The following is a 15,492-nucleotide window of genomic DNA, read 5'->3' on the forward strand; positions in this document are numbered from 1 at the left end:
CTGAAATCAGCAGCAGCGTCAAACTATCCATCACCTCTTGAACTGGATCACAGTCCACTTCACTGGTGGACAAAACTAGCTGCAGGAGCCAAACAAGAAACTTCCCTGCCCACAGGCGAGACGGACAAAGTTACATGAAGTTCCTCGTCAGAATTCTTGACAAAGGGGCAAAAGGGCTAAAATCCAGGCTAAAGTGTTGTCCACAAAACCTGAAAAATGTGTAGGCTGAGCGTCTTTATAAGACGTTAACTGTTTCATACAAAGGTAGTCACTGTTAAAACCAGCTCATACGGCATGATTTTATATATTTTTTTACCTAAAAAAAAAGCATCCACATGGGTCAGATGTCACAAACCCACAGAAGAGTTAAGCCTCCACACTTGAAACCACATCCACCTTTTATTTAGACTGACATAGACTCTGGATCTGGACCTGTAGACTGAATCTTCATACGAGTGGAGTTGTGAGGGTTTTTGTTCACTTGTCCTCTGGGGGTCGAGCAGTTCGATGAGAGAGCTGATGGTCGGAGCAGAGCTGCACTGTGGCTGACCCGCTGTACTCCTCAGGAATGTGCTCTGTTTGTGTATTGATTGGCAGGGGGCTCAAACCAGAATGCGTGATATAACTCCATTGTTAGAGGATGTGTTCAGGAACATTTTTCAGTCAAACCGAATGAGACCTTAACATGAGAACCTGTTAGCCTTCCTACATACAACAGGAAGGTCAACAGAAAGATTTCATGAAGGGATCCAACAGAACGGTTTGTCTTTAGATGTTTTCGCTGACAACGAAATGTCTTGTGACATCACTGTTCACATCTTCCACTGTGAGCTGTTGGAAATGTGGGTAGGTGGTGGTGGTGGTGGTGATGGTGTTGGTGGGTGGGGAGTTTTTTGGTTCCAAAATATTGCCAGTAAGAATGTGAGGTTTCAAAACCAGAGAGCAAAAAAAAGTCCTAAATCCAATTTCATAAATATTATGCCTTTGAATTAATTTAATAGTCGTAAATGTGACTTAACAAACTCCAGATTTCTGTTTCAAATCTTAAGACCTTACCTGTTGGCATAATTTAAAACAACAACACTGGCTTAATAACCACATTCCTACAACACTTGCCTCTGCACAGGACACATCCTGTATATACTGCTTGCTTGCAATGCTTAAATAAGAAAAAGACTTAATTTTAGTTGAAAGATTATCTTTAAAGGGCCAATAAAAGCGTTCCATTTTGGAGTCTGATAACTGTAGGCATCCTTAAAACATGAACCGATTCAGCTCTTTTCTTCTCTTTCAATTCCCTTTCAATTCTCATCCTCTCATCTCCTCTTTCCTTTCCTCTCCTCTCATTCAGCTCCTGCAGGGCGAGGAGAGCCTGCTAAACCTGATGATGGAGAACTCCATGCAGTCCACCTGGAAAACACCTCAGCTGGGCCGCAAACCGCGGGGGAGCAACAAGCCCCGTTCCCGTGGACACTCGCAGCCGACCACCCCCACCCAGCCCCAGACGCTCCTGTCTGCAGCAGCTGCCTCCGCCGCCTGCAGCGCCTCCACTGCAAAGAGCCTCTGGGCGAGTGTGGCAGAGGAAAAGTCCAGCCATGTGGGTCGGAAGGGGGAACGGTCACGGGGCCCCTCCAGGACTCTGCACCACCACCCTCATCACCACCAGACCAGGAGCTCTGATCTGCACAGGGACCCTCCACCGCAGCCACCCATCTCCAAAATGGATTCCTGTCACATCTCGGAGGACGCCAGCCATTGGGACAGCATCCACACAGGGAATGGTGTTGCATCCGGGGTTGGATCATCTCCACCACCGGCCTCCAGCCCTGGGGTCACAGTGCCCGACACAGGGGTGATCCTTCGTGGCGGGGCACCACGGCTCCGCCTGTCCCGCCAGGGAAAATCTAGAGGGAGAGGCTTCAGTGGAGGTGGAGGCATATCAGGGCTGGAGTCTGTGGACCTACCACTCACAGGGAAGGAAACATCCCTGCTGGACGCTGCTGAGACTGATGGGTACTTCTCTGATGGCGAGCAGAGCGATACGGACACACGCTCTGGCGGACGCAAACTCCGCTTGCCGCAGTTGCATTCTGGGAACGAGGACCTGCTGAGAAGGAGCGTGCTGGCGTCCTAAAGCACTGAGACTCCAACTAACACACACACCCACACACACACACACACACACAGTTATCCAAGCAGAGTCCCGTTGGCTAATTGTTTCTCCATCTGTGCCCAGTATACTAAACATGGCTGTATGGCTTTGTTCAACCAAATCCCAGTCACATTTACCAGTGGAAAATCTCTTCAGCTCTTACCTGCTTTGTTTTTGGGGTGAATTTTGAATGTAGCTGTTTGCCTGTCTTACAGTAAAGCTTCTCCACCGGACCCTCGTTAGAATACCACAAGACCGTTACATTCAACAAATAGGAAAACAAACATTACCTTTAGTCTTTCTTTTTTTTTTTTTTTTTGTTCCGTATTTCAGATACATTTTGTTTCTGGGCGTTGAAGTACCCATTTCTGGGCTCATGTCTGTGGTGTCTGCCACACATGGGAACAAACACTTCGGGGCATTATTATTATTATAATTCAAGCTGGTTTCAGGGTCTGCTTCGCACTCGGTCTTTTATGGCCTGAGATGCATCCAATGAGTCCTTGTTTTCTTGAATATGTTCAGTGGAAAGACAATTTCACACCAGAGCTGGTCGGAATATGTACAGATGGTGACATGGGACAACATGTATTCAGCCTTGAAAAAGCACAACTAGCTAGTCTTAAGAGCTGTAATGTAAGCACTCGTGTGTATAATAATGCTCATTCAGGGTTGAGGTCAGTTCTCATCATGTTAACTCGTTTGAAAAATCTCGACTCAAGCCGACAAATTTATCATCAGACTCAAAAATACCCAACAGATTTCCAACTATTCTCTTTTTTTGAATTGCTTTTAAGCTGACCCCAACCCTGGTGTTCATTCAGATTGTCACACAGAGACACAAACACACAGACATACTGACACACATAACTACCATAAGCAAATCCCTTTTCTCACATCACAGCCGTTGAAATCTTCGATCTGACTTTCGTCAGCTGCTTTCAAATTCTTCCTAATTCTGAGTTCTGTTTTAATGTTTTAGCCTGAATCTTTGGAGAAAAAATTCATCGTAGAAACTCTGTGCCTTCTGTCGCTTGCCCTGTGCCCGTACCTCCCCTCAAACCCCCCCGACCTTATCACTCAACCAAACAATCAGTAGATTAATCAGTCGTTTCTCAATCCGATTTGTAACAATCAAACCAAAAGGAAATCCCTTCGGATTGGTTACAGAGCGTAGCCAGCATTGGGCTCCTTGTCACCTTAACAATTGTCTAGTGCCTGAAACAAGGATGTAAATGCAGCGTTTGCCATTAATCAACAAAGTATCTGCAACAAATAGCAAAGCAGAGCCACTCCGTACTATCAGTGCAAAAAGCTGCCTACTGTTCTGTGCCCCCCCTCCTAGATCGCTGCAGTCCAGAGCCGTAGATAAGCCGAGTTTGGCCAGGTTACACTGTGATCGCCATGTCGCTGCAACAATAGATACACATGGAGAAGCCTGCTAGCTGACCGTTTTGGTTTTTTTTGATTGGTGTCAAAACACTTTTCAATTTTTGTGTTTTTGAGGAGTCAGTTTCCTCAGTCAGCACTCACGTCAGTGGTATCGATCAGTGATGCCTCATTAATCACGTTTCACACGTACAAATGTGCCTCAGTCATGTGCAAGTTCGCACAAGAGCCTGCCCGTCACTGCAAACTGTCCTCATTTGGCATTTGATGAATTGATGAGAAGAAACCAGACAAAGCGAGACAAGATAATCTCAACTGGAAGTGTCATCATTTCATTCCCAAATTGCAAAATCGATTCAAAATGAGCTTTTAGTTTCACCAATCAAAACCAAAGGTGGTATTTGCGATTCTCCCAATTTTTTCTTTCTCTTTCCACCCCTGCCACCTTGCACACATCCGAAAAAAACACTCCAGAAACCCTAACCTGCGAAAAACATCCAAGATAAATTCAAGCTGTTGTTGTAGAATAGTTCTATCTTTTTAAAGAACTTTAAAATTTAAATGATTGTTAAATGATTATTGTCAGGGCGCTAATCCAAATACAATAGTAATAATAGCACAGCTGTCAGTTCTGTAAAAACTGTATTCAAATCAAATTACAATTCAATTTCAACAATTGTCACCCCCCTAGCCCACTTACTGGCTTTTGTACCTTTCCACCACAACTCCCACAGTCTTGGCTGGCTCAGATGTCATCACATGACCTGACATTACAATCACAGAGCTGTAAAGTTCCTCAAACCCTTTTTTCCCTTAAATTTGCCTCTTGTCTTTGCAGTTTTTAGACGACAGGCATCAAGAGAAGCGAGTTAGTCATACTTATATATATATATCACCCATGTGTATCTATGCAATTTATGATATCGGCGTCATGAGAAGCCCTACACTGTTTTCTTCAGCTAAGCGTTTGAGCAGACTTACAGCACCAACATGGCTGCCACGTAGGTCTGACGTGGGCAAACTCCGGTATCTGACGGCTCTGCTGCGCCTCTTCTCCTGTTAGATGAATGACGACGATGTAATAATCAGCTTCAGAGGCCTGCGCTCTTGAGTTCTTGAATTGAGTTGTTTGTAAATTTGTTTTTAAAAAGAAGACTTTTTGTTGTCCTCTCAGAGAGTTGTATTTTGTACTTAAAGCAGTCCATGGTATTCTCAGGGGTTAAAAAAAATCTTTAAAAAAAGAATAAAAGGTTAGAAAAATTTATGGAAAAAGCGACGTAAGACATAGATACATATATATACATACATATTTTATATCGTATACAGTATATATATAAAAAGTGATGTGTGTATGTCTAGGAACTTCCTTATTTGACAAGCTTCACTGTTTGAACTCCTACACGACTACTACTGAGCATGTTCCTTCACTCAGTATGACCATATGACCATCAGCCCTGGGTTCAATAGTCTCAACCAATAATTAATGCTCATTTAAACTTGTTTGAGTCACCAGATGCGTGGGACAGCGATGGTCAGCCACAAGAAAGGACTTTGTTTTTATTCTCTCAGCTTTCTTGCAGCTACGGCCCCACCCGTCTGGTCCCAAATCAGCAAATCGTCACATGTTTTTATGGGCTGCTTGAACCAGGCCTGATGAGCAGACACTTAAATAGAGGTGCAGGTCCAATCTACTTCCTCTGTTTTTTTTTTTTCTGTATGGACAGCTTCTAATCTGTCTGAAGTGACCACGCCAAAGAACAGATCTGTGTATCAAGGCAGCGTACTTACATCTAATCCACACAAACACACACACACACACATGTGCTCCGTCTCTGGTTTTCAAGATGAAGAATGTCAGATAAGGAGGTCATATGACTCAAATCTCAACCTGGTGTCAGTCAAATGTTCTGTGGCGTTACGCGACCTCCTAAACTGCAGGGGGCACTGTTCAAATCTACAACTGTTAAACCCAACCTGGATTCTCCCAGATCTGCTTCACAAAGGAAAAACAGCCTGTTGCCACTTTAATGTGCAGGCGATGGTCATTAAACACAGTCTCACACATGTTAACCCCCTCCCCGCCCCCATTCAGAAAAAGCCAAATGCTGCTGAACTGAACACACACCACAAAGCTCACTCACACATACACACACACACACTCTCTAACACACACCAGAGCTGGTATAACAGGGTTATAATGTACAAGATGACTAGTTTTTTATGTATATGTGGTCCTGACTGCATCAGGAAGTACGAGCTTACTCAGAGTGAAACGCCCCCTAACAGCAGGAGAGTATTATTACAGGTGACAGCGCAGCGACTCTGTCTCCTTTGAGCTTCAGGTGTAGCCATCGTAGAAGATTCAAATCCAAACTCTCTTTCGAAAGGCAGGTTTTTGTGTTAAATTATTCACTAATACTGTGGCTGAATTCGTAACAAAAAAAAAAAACAGCACAGATGCAGGACAGGTGGAGGGAATTTGGACTTCTACGTTTGCTACAGTTATTACGACCCCCATGACAACACATACAACAACAATAACTGCAACAACACTTGTGTTTTGAAGCGAGGATGCGGGGAAGTGTTGGTGCGTTCCATTTACCTCGGAAGTTGGAGCTGAGAGCAACGCCACACCAAAGCATTATGTCGGATTTTCAACATACAAACACGATGCGCGTCCAGGGTTAGAAATTGGACAAAAGAAGTTGCGTGTAAGACTGATGTAATGAGACACAATGCCAGAAGTGCAGCTTTCTTGTCTGCCATCTTGGATTTTGAGGTCAGGGTTGGCGATGTGTTGAAATTCCCAGGTGAAAATGCAGACCGGGATCTCAAAAAAAAGTCCGACTTCCCAGTTCAAATGGAACACACCACGTCTTTACTTTCCCCCCAGAATCCTCCACCTGGTGATCGTTACCATTCATGTGTTGGTGAGACAGAAACATGTACTCTCGGTTTCAATATTCAATGTTCAGAGTAGCCTGACTTTGTAGACAGTGGTTTTAGAAAAGGCCTCACATTTACGGCCTTAACATGTAGTAGCAAATGCCGAGGCTGCACAGCGCTGGAAGGGAAAAAAACAACTTATTTTTGGCTGATTTTCCTCTCCAGAAAGTTGTGGAGGTAGTTTGGTGAGTCTCTAAAGATTCAAATTTTCACCCAAGAAAAACTCCATAGAACCTTGTCAGGCAAATTGGATTTTTTAATGTTTTTTTCTACCTTGATCCTGTGCAGCCTTGGCATACACAAACTGGTTATTATTCTATATTTACAGTGTGGCTTCAATGCCCTCTCCTTCCGCTTCGTAGATGCTGTAGACTGGAGTCTCTTGCAGGTTCTTTTTATCAATATCCACTAGAATACTTCAAAAGCATCACCGTCCTCTGTGTGGTACGCTGGTGTGGGTGTTGGCTCGCAGCCCGAAATGTGCTCTGATGATCTTTTGAATTGTGCAGCTCTGGTCAGGTCGGATATCCAGATGAGATGAGATCCTGATTAGATGATGTGTCTCTTCTCTGGGTTTAATTTGTCATATATTTAATGGCGTTTACAATTTTTTGCATCATTGTCAGTATCAGCGGAATCAGCTCTGGTGGAATGTTGCCGGTTATGTTCCTCCGTGCACGCTCACCATTAAGAGTGCACAGTTAAGACATAATGCATAATCGGTTTTGTAAGTGGTGAGCCGGTTGGCATGAATGCTACGCCACAGAAATAAAGCCGGTGGGCACCGTGCACGTAATGGCAGGTCGGAAACACACCCACACACAGCGGTGCATTCCACCTAGATTTGTGCTGAAAAGCTGGTTAAAGTCCAGCACTGATTGCTGCAGGCGATTGGAACTTTTCCTGTAAATCACACAGCTGCCGTCTGCTGTACTGACATTGTTGTAAAACCCCTTGGAAAGACATCACTGCACCAGCAGGGCTGGGCTCCTCAGAACCTCCTCAGCTGAGCAAAGATCATATTTAAAGCTTTTTTTTATTTGCAGCGAGGCGGGTTGGGAGCTGCCAAGTCTTTGCAACAAAACCATCTGTTTGATTTGAAAAGGAAAAATCTCAAGGTGTTGCATATGCTGGATGAAAAAGTTTAATTTCCGCAGCTCTGAAAATAAAACGTGATGGGCGCTGAGGTGGTTTTGAGGAAGCGGAAGGGCATCAGGGTGTCCAGGTACACAGGATGTCTCTCTTCCTCTGTGGTTGCTCCTCCATCCAATATGAAAAGTGGTTTGCGGCTGTGCTGAGGTCGGTAACGCCAGGATTAGAAAATGCTCATGATTCTGTAGAGATGTTAGGTTTAATGTCATGCCTCAGCTTCTCTCCCAGGGAGCATTTTGTTTAAAGAAGTCTGAGGACACAAAATGCCTGCTGGGCTCAAGTGAGAGCCGATGTTACCTCTGTCACAAAGGTGAGCGGGATCGCCGACAACGCAGCGGTTCCCCATTTTGATTTTTAAGTCTTGAAAAGCATCCTTGGCCAAAGTTGAATTATTTGTCAAATTGACCAGAGACTGTCACGGTTCAGTCATTTGGAAATGCAGACTAGCTACTTTGTGCTTCCTTTTTGTAATCCTCGCTTTACTGTCCGACGCCAGCCCTTCAAACCGACCCTCACACCTACCTACGTACCGCTGGAGTTTATACAACAATGTACAATACTGTTCAAATACTACTACTAGAAACATTTTCATTTTCCGTGTTTTGAAAAAGCCTTTGGAAGCTGTTTTTTTGTTTTTTCTTTTGTAACGCTTTAGCTGGCCGCCGTGGCTCGTATCAAACTAGAAAGCCGACTCATTATCTGCTTCCTCTGTTTTTACTGGCGCTTTGCTCTCCTCTCCGTTACAGCAAAGTTATGGCTTCAAGGTCTCAATATCCACAACCCAGACACGCTGCACAGATCGGAGCTTTAGTCGGACAAACCGAGCGGCTGTGGAGGCAGAAACGAGCTCGATTGACGAAAAAAGAGCAGTCCAAAGTGGTGGAGTCAAAGAACCACAGGGATTTGATCAGAGGGCGATCTTGTTAACTAATTGGTAGACCAAGATCAATACTGGCAAGCACAGCTAGTTAGAGGAACGAGATGAAATGGGTATTATCATACCTGAGAAAATGCTACGCCTGGACCACGTATCTTGTTTTGACAAATAGACAGCAGGTCACTAGAGCTCAAACGATCTGCCAATTAATCATTTTATCAAACATCAGAAAACTGTTCTGCAGCTCCTTTGATATTAGTTGTTAGAGCTGCATGGCAAATATTCTCTGGTTCCAGCTTCTCCAACGCGAGGATCTGAGTCTAAAAGTCAATGAAGAAGAAAAATAATCTTGAGATTTGGACGATTGGTTGGACATGTGCTGTGAGAGACTTTAATGAGTATATTTCCTTAATGTTATTGGATATTTTAAGAAAATAACTGGCTGATTAATTGACAGTGAAAACAATCATTAGTCGCAGGCGTACAGATTGCATGTCTCAGTAAAATTTCACCACTTAAGTTGCTTTGAAGACAACGATTTCAATTTTACTTTTTCATTTTCATCATGATTCATACATTATTCCCTGAGAAATCAACGAAATGTGTTGAATCACGCCTCATCTTACAGTGTTAAAGAAAGTTCCTTCATCTTATTGGCGGTCTGTGGAAATCTATTTATTCGTGTTTGTGTGTTCCTGCTGACAAACCAACCAGCGAACGTACACGAGGGGAGGTCATTCATTTATTTGTAGATATATATTTTTTAAATTCCTTGGTCCATAAAAAGAGACGTCTTAACAACACATGTCCAACCAGCAGCAACTTTTCACGGTTGAGAAGCTCAAACTGGAGATTATTTTCCATCTATCTTGCGTAAACAACTGTGATAATAAATCAGCTATCGAGAAAGCCTAAAGAGAAGCTCCCCACACCAAATGTCTCTCAGTCCAACATCCCTCAGCCAGAAACACTTTGGCTCCGCCCACTACGGTTCACTCAAACATCTGCCTCGAGAGACGCTCCGATTGATGTCTTTAAAACTGAAGCTCCCATCTGTACAATCTGCGCACCTTACTCTGCCTCCACCACCCAACATCTTCCTCCCCCCCTGTGCTCACGTCTCCCCTCCCACCACCAGCAAAAAAAGAAAAAAAAACCCTCTTTCTCCTCCATCCTGAATCCCTATAAAACACCTCCTGTTGTGTCCCTCCTGCCCACAGGTCCTCCTCTCTCCTCCCCTCCCGTCCGGTGATCAGCCTCCTTGGTTGGCATGTGGCTCTATTTGAAATCGTTTATCAAGCATAGAATGATTTAAATGAAGATAAAAAGGATGTCTGTAGCTTTAAAGGGTAATTCCAGCGTTTTAAAACCTGGGACTTTTTATTTTTTAACACATTTTTGTGCTCAAACGAATAATTGGCTGCATTTCCGCCCTTAAATTAGGCTTCGACAGTGGAAATGCGGCCATTTAAATCAATCCAGGTCTTTTTCGATGCTATGTTATCCCCACGTGGGTCCTGATGATGATGCAGGATGACAATCGCCAAAACAGCCCAATCCACAAGTTGGCTATCAGTCCGTACCTTCATGTTTACTCCTCTTGGTTCATTTGTTAAAAGTCGGTGTGAACAGGAACCACACCAGAACTCAAATGCAAAAAACAATTATGTATATTTTTTTTTCTCTTCTGGTTACGGAGAGAATGAACCAAACGACAGATGTGAAAGCGCCCGAACCAAAGTCACCCGAACAAACTAACCCAGCGGTAGACATGCGACTTCAGTGTTCTGCGAGGTTAAATTGCTGTTTCTTTTCAATGGAGTCTGGAGAAAAGTCTATCTCTGTTTGGACCCTTCCCATAATGTTGTTAAACACTTACAGTAACAATCTGACAATCTATTTTGCAAATTCCAAAAACCTTTTGTACGCATTTGTCATTCAGACACCACGTTTTGTCTAATTTGGGTCCAGGTTTAAAAAAAAATAAAAAATACTGAAGTTACCCTTTAAGGACAAATAATGACAGTGTGGAAGAACATGTGAGGAGGGGAAAATGTTGCACTCTGCTTTGCTCCGGCCTGGAGAGGGGGAGCGAGGGAAGAGGAAAGAAAAGAGATGGACAGAAAGAGAAGAAAGAGAGAGAGAGAGAGAGAGGGGGGAGAGGCTTACTGAACCGGAGCCGGAGAAGCAGACAGAAAGAGAACAACTTGTTCTTTCCTCTGTGTTCTGTTTGCAGCCTGTCCGCACAGTCAAGTTAACAAGCAGCTAATATAAACAACACCAGGCCCTCCCCTTCTCCTCACCCCCTCCTCTATCTCTTCTTCTCCGTGCTTTCTCCTCTCTCTCTCTCTCTCTTTCTCTTTCTCTCTGTCCTTACAGCCGGGCCTCCGTCTCAGTGTTTCCTTTACAGACTTGTCAAAATTGAATCAGGAAAGCAGAGCGGAAACTGGCGAAAGATTTGCATTGAGTGGCACGACCAGCGCGGAAGACGATCCGGTTTTATGGCCGAGTGTTTTATCATCGACCGCGTCCTTCAACACAAATCACTCTCTGCGGTTACACGTGGTTCACTGATGCCTTCGCCGCAGATAATGAACGAGGCTTACCGGCAGCGTTTTTTTCTCTTGCTGTCAACAAACAGCCCATGAAAAAAGACCCAAACATTATTATCTCGCTCACCCATCTGGCACAGAAAGTCCTGGAAGATCAAATGTTTCAGCCACGTTTTGGTCTCTGGACCGGACATTTTGAAGGAAAGAAAATAGATGCAGGATCGCCTCCAACGTTGAGACAAATTGAGAAAAATCTAGACCGACACAAACTATTTTCTTCAAATGTCACAATCATCCAGCCAAACTACTGATATATTTTTCATCTGCTCCTAATCAGAACAGTCAAGATCCAGTGTTCACGTCAAATTCATTTTAAGATCACATTTGGCAATCGAACTTGAGACCTGGACGGAAACATGGCTCCCTCGCAATCTGAGCGATTTATCCTCCCTCCCTTTACATCTGGTTTCACCATCACACTCCTGGGAGGTTCAGGTTAGACGTATATATATATCACTGCGGACAAACTGAGGTGTAACTGCAACCGAGTCGCGCAGACGAAGCCGACGTCTCCCGCTGACGTTCGAAGCAACATTTGGTAGCGTGAATCTGAGTTCGGCTGGGAGATCCCTACACAAAGTGTAAATCTAAGAGAAGGACGCTGGTGGGTCTGTTTTATGAAGAGGCATTTCAGCGCCGGCACTGGAAACACTTCCAGGTGTAAAAGTGATCTGGATAAATCACGTCTAGACACAATCTGAATTTAAAATGCGGGTTACGACCGTTTGTTAAGAGGCCCTCTGCGCTGTAACTCTGTCTCTGCTCTCGCTCCCACTCATCATTTCACCGCATTATCTGTCGCCGCTTTACTTCTCTCTCCTGGTTTCTGTTATTTCATCTTCGTCCTCACTGCTCTTCTTCACTATCTCTTTCACACACACACACACACACACACACATAAAATGTTTTATCTCCTTCCTCTTAGGCAGATAGGTATTTATTTGCCTCCACTGTCCGATCTTTCGTACATGCGGGGAAGGAAAATGTATTTTCATTACATGCATGGGGGAACGCACAGTCCCTCTGTAATACGGCCTGTGTGTGTGCAGACAGGTGTGTATGTTGTGTGGTTGCAGAAGGCATAGGATTATAGTTTGAGCGCATGTCCTCCTCCTACTCTTCTTCATCTGCACTGAACGAGAACAGTCCGTCTGTCTTTCTAGTAGGTTATTGTCCACGCTAAGCTGGCTGAAAGACATAAAGTCACACACTTAAATACCTGAACAAGAGCGAGGAAGCGGCTAAATCGCTTCCTCCGTGTCCTGGTTCAGTCAGCGAATAACGAAACTGCCTCACAGTCTCATTTCTCTGCTGGTTAAACACTTGTTGCGCCGCCTCCTTCTCTCCGCGACCACCCGGTGAACGTTTTAACGCGGCCAAATTCTCATCTTCCAGTTGTTCTTGTTGAACGTGTAAAAAACAAAACTTAATGAATCTCAAATCTGAAACAGAAATGCTGCTAAATTCCGTTTGCTTACATGCATTCAAGGGAAACCATCTTACAGTTGCCCATTAGAGGAATTTGGTTTTCTCATTTACATTTCCGCTGCTGCAGAAAGAAAGTCTCTGGGAAAAAACAGATGCAGAATCCACCAACTTCAGACGTTCAGAAGTTTTTGCCGTGGCAGCAAAGCGGGCGGATGAAATGAGAATGCTCATAGCAACGCGTCCTCATGTTAAACATAATTATAATAATCAGTTTCCACAAGCTGAGTAGTTTTTTACAAATCAGACAGATTTGTACTGAGCCGGCGGTCCGCTCACAAATTCACAACTCCTCAGCAGAGATTGAAGGAACAACAGTGTTGAGGTCATGTAGTGTGAAGCAGAGAAGTTAGCATGCTAACCAGCTATCCCTGGCCCGTCCTGCCTCATAATACAACCTTTTTACCACAGCGGAGAGTCTGCTAATCAGTCTATAAAGTGACCTAAATAATATCACAACATGTCAAGAAAGGAGATATTTTTAGGCCTCAATTCATGTTTCTCTTTTCTACCAAACCCAGACGAGCTTAATTGCCTCATTAATTCATCGTGGAGCACTCTTCAGTCAAACTCGAAGTGAAACTCGCCGAAACAGTCTCGGTTTGTCCTTCAGAGAACTGAATGAGCAGAGGAAAATCGGCATGAATACAGCTTGTTCATTGCGTCTAACATCTCAAACGTGTAAAGGGTTTCAAAAAGCTTCACTTTGGAGACTTATTTATAGTGGACGCTGAACCGACACAGACTTCTACTGACGTCCTCTTCAGCATCTCCCTCTCTCTCGCTCTCTCTCTCCTTCTTATTCATAGCCGTCGTCTCTTTGACTTCATGTTGTTTTTGCAGTTCTCTGTCACACTCTCAGCTCCACGACATCTCTCCTCTCCTCTGACTCACTCTCCCTCCGTCCCCTTCCTCTGTGTCTCTGCTCCGTGCACAGCAGGCAGTTTCCTGACTCATTAATAACATCAGATCTCGCTCTCTCCTCCTGACCCGCGCTCCGCAAAGTTTTCTCCCTCAGGTTTAAGAAAACTCTATGAAACAAAAAATTCAGTCAAGTTCTCGGTATTTTCTCCCGTCAGCACTTACGAATATCCAATTTTGATGTGAATCTGTTATTTGAAGCACTTAGTATGTCCCCCCCTCTTTGTTGAAATAAGGTTCATTGATTTAAGCTGCTTGTTATTTGAACAGTTTTCTCTCCGCTCTCTCTCTCTCATGGCGTTTTTAATCGTGATCGGTATCCCATCGTGGGATCGTTTCGCATCGCATTGCTCCTATTTTGGCACCATTCGAAAACCAATCAGCATCATCCAATCAGAAGCAGAGCTGGACAAGGCTTTCTCTCCTCCTCCTCCTCCACCTCCTCCTCCTGTCTTATTTGTCCTTATAAAAGGTGTTCAAATCTCTGCTGTCGTGTCCAGTTTCTCCTCCACTCTGCATCGGTTCTTCAATACAATAATATGAATGTTGCAGGAGTTTATCCTTCTGTATTCTTTGTTTCAAAGAATGTTGTGCCATTTGTTAATAGCAAAGAGAACTATTGAACATATATGAAAAAGAAGAGCTATTTTAAATTATTTTTTGGCTTTTTTTGCTATATTTATTTTCTTGTATTAGAATCTTCTTTGTAGGAGGGAAAAAAAATCAAAAAATGTATTTTTCATTAGTGCGAAAAACCTATTTTCTTCCTTTTTGTACAATTTCGATGTTTTAAGCGAGACTTTGAAAAGCAATATGATGATGATGATGACGATGTTTCCTGTGACTGTATCTGCATGCTGTTTGTGTTGCCTTAATGATGGCTGCATCCCACTCTGATCCCTGCCACCCCAAAACCCCCAACCTGTCTGGCCCCTCCCTCTCCCCTCGACTCTGACCCCACCCCTTCAACTCCCACCTTCATCTGATGGAGTCCCTGTCCCACCTGATCCAGTCCAGACCAATCCAGTCCAGTCCAGTGCAGTCAATAAAGCAGTGCTTTCTGTGTACACAAAACTCTCTGCCTCTCTGTTCATCACACACAATGAGATCTCACTGGTCCCTGATTTTCTGACTTAGGATGGTCGAAATGCTCCTTTTTGTCCTCAATTATCAAACACTGCACATTCATAAATAGATTTTGAATGATATTAAAGCAAACCCCTTATTTGAATTTAAGAAAATCTGTTAAATGATTTGGTTCAGCAGAGAAATATAGAAGCTTTCAAGGAGCATAAGTTGGTAAGATTTAACTTGGATTTAAGCTTTTCTGCAGTCTGAGAGGTTTATGATGCACTTGAGATGAAAGAAGTTGGACATTTTGAATGTCACTGTTGAGACATTTCCCTCAACGTCAGTATTTTGGGGGTGGAAGCAGAAATCTCAGAGGCTAAATGGCACCTGAGTTGAGTTACTTCAGTTGTATCTACTATAAAGCATTGCACGTGGAAAGGACACAGTTTGGATGTTGTCCATTATGTTAAACAACCACCACTTACGATGAATATCCATCAGACGTAACTCAGGCTGAAATGTTCACGGACGCTTAGTTTTTCTTCCTCACTCTGACTCCTGGAAGTTACAGCGACAGGCCACCGAGTTACACCATGACCTGGAACCCAGTGACAGATTTCTCTGCGTTTGAACATTGTTGGAAACATCTTGGGTAACGCGAGTACACAGCTCCGCTAAATATATAACTGAAGATTAGTCATTCATAGACATTTTAATGCAGAAATGTTTCACGTTCTACCATTTATCAGCAGGACATTTCTTGATTAATGTAATTATCATCTTGGTTGTCACATGACCGGGTGAGACAAGATCAAGGTGACATCACAGAGAGCTAAGCAAGCCATCAGGTTTTCACATTAGAGGAGGCAGAAACAGTCCATGCTTGG

General features: G+C 43.8%; 1 protein-coding gene across 3 annotated transcripts in view; it reads left to right on the forward strand.

Moving 5' to 3' along the window:
- The window catches only part of jade2 (jade family PHD finger 2), a 210,430-nt gene extending 195,822 nt beyond the window's left edge, over positions 1-14,608 (forward strand). For all 3 annotated transcript variants that reach the window (XM_030437345.1, XM_030437344.1, XM_030437346.1), the window contains one exon: positions 1,352-14,608. In XM_030437345.1, coding sequence (XP_030293205.1) covers positions 1,352-2,134 — 783 coding nt within the window. In that variant the 3' untranslated portion in view covers positions 2,135-14,608. The remainder of the gene's footprint in view (positions 1-1,351) is intronic.
- The last annotated feature ends 884 nt before the right edge of the window (positions 14,609-15,492 follow it).

This window comes from Sparus aurata, chromosome 13, assembly GCF_900880675.1.
Source record: "Sparus aurata chromosome 13, fSpaAur1.1, whole genome shotgun sequence".
Classification (NCBI taxonomy): domain Eukaryota; kingdom Metazoa; phylum Chordata; class Actinopteri; order Spariformes; family Sparidae; genus Sparus; species Sparus aurata.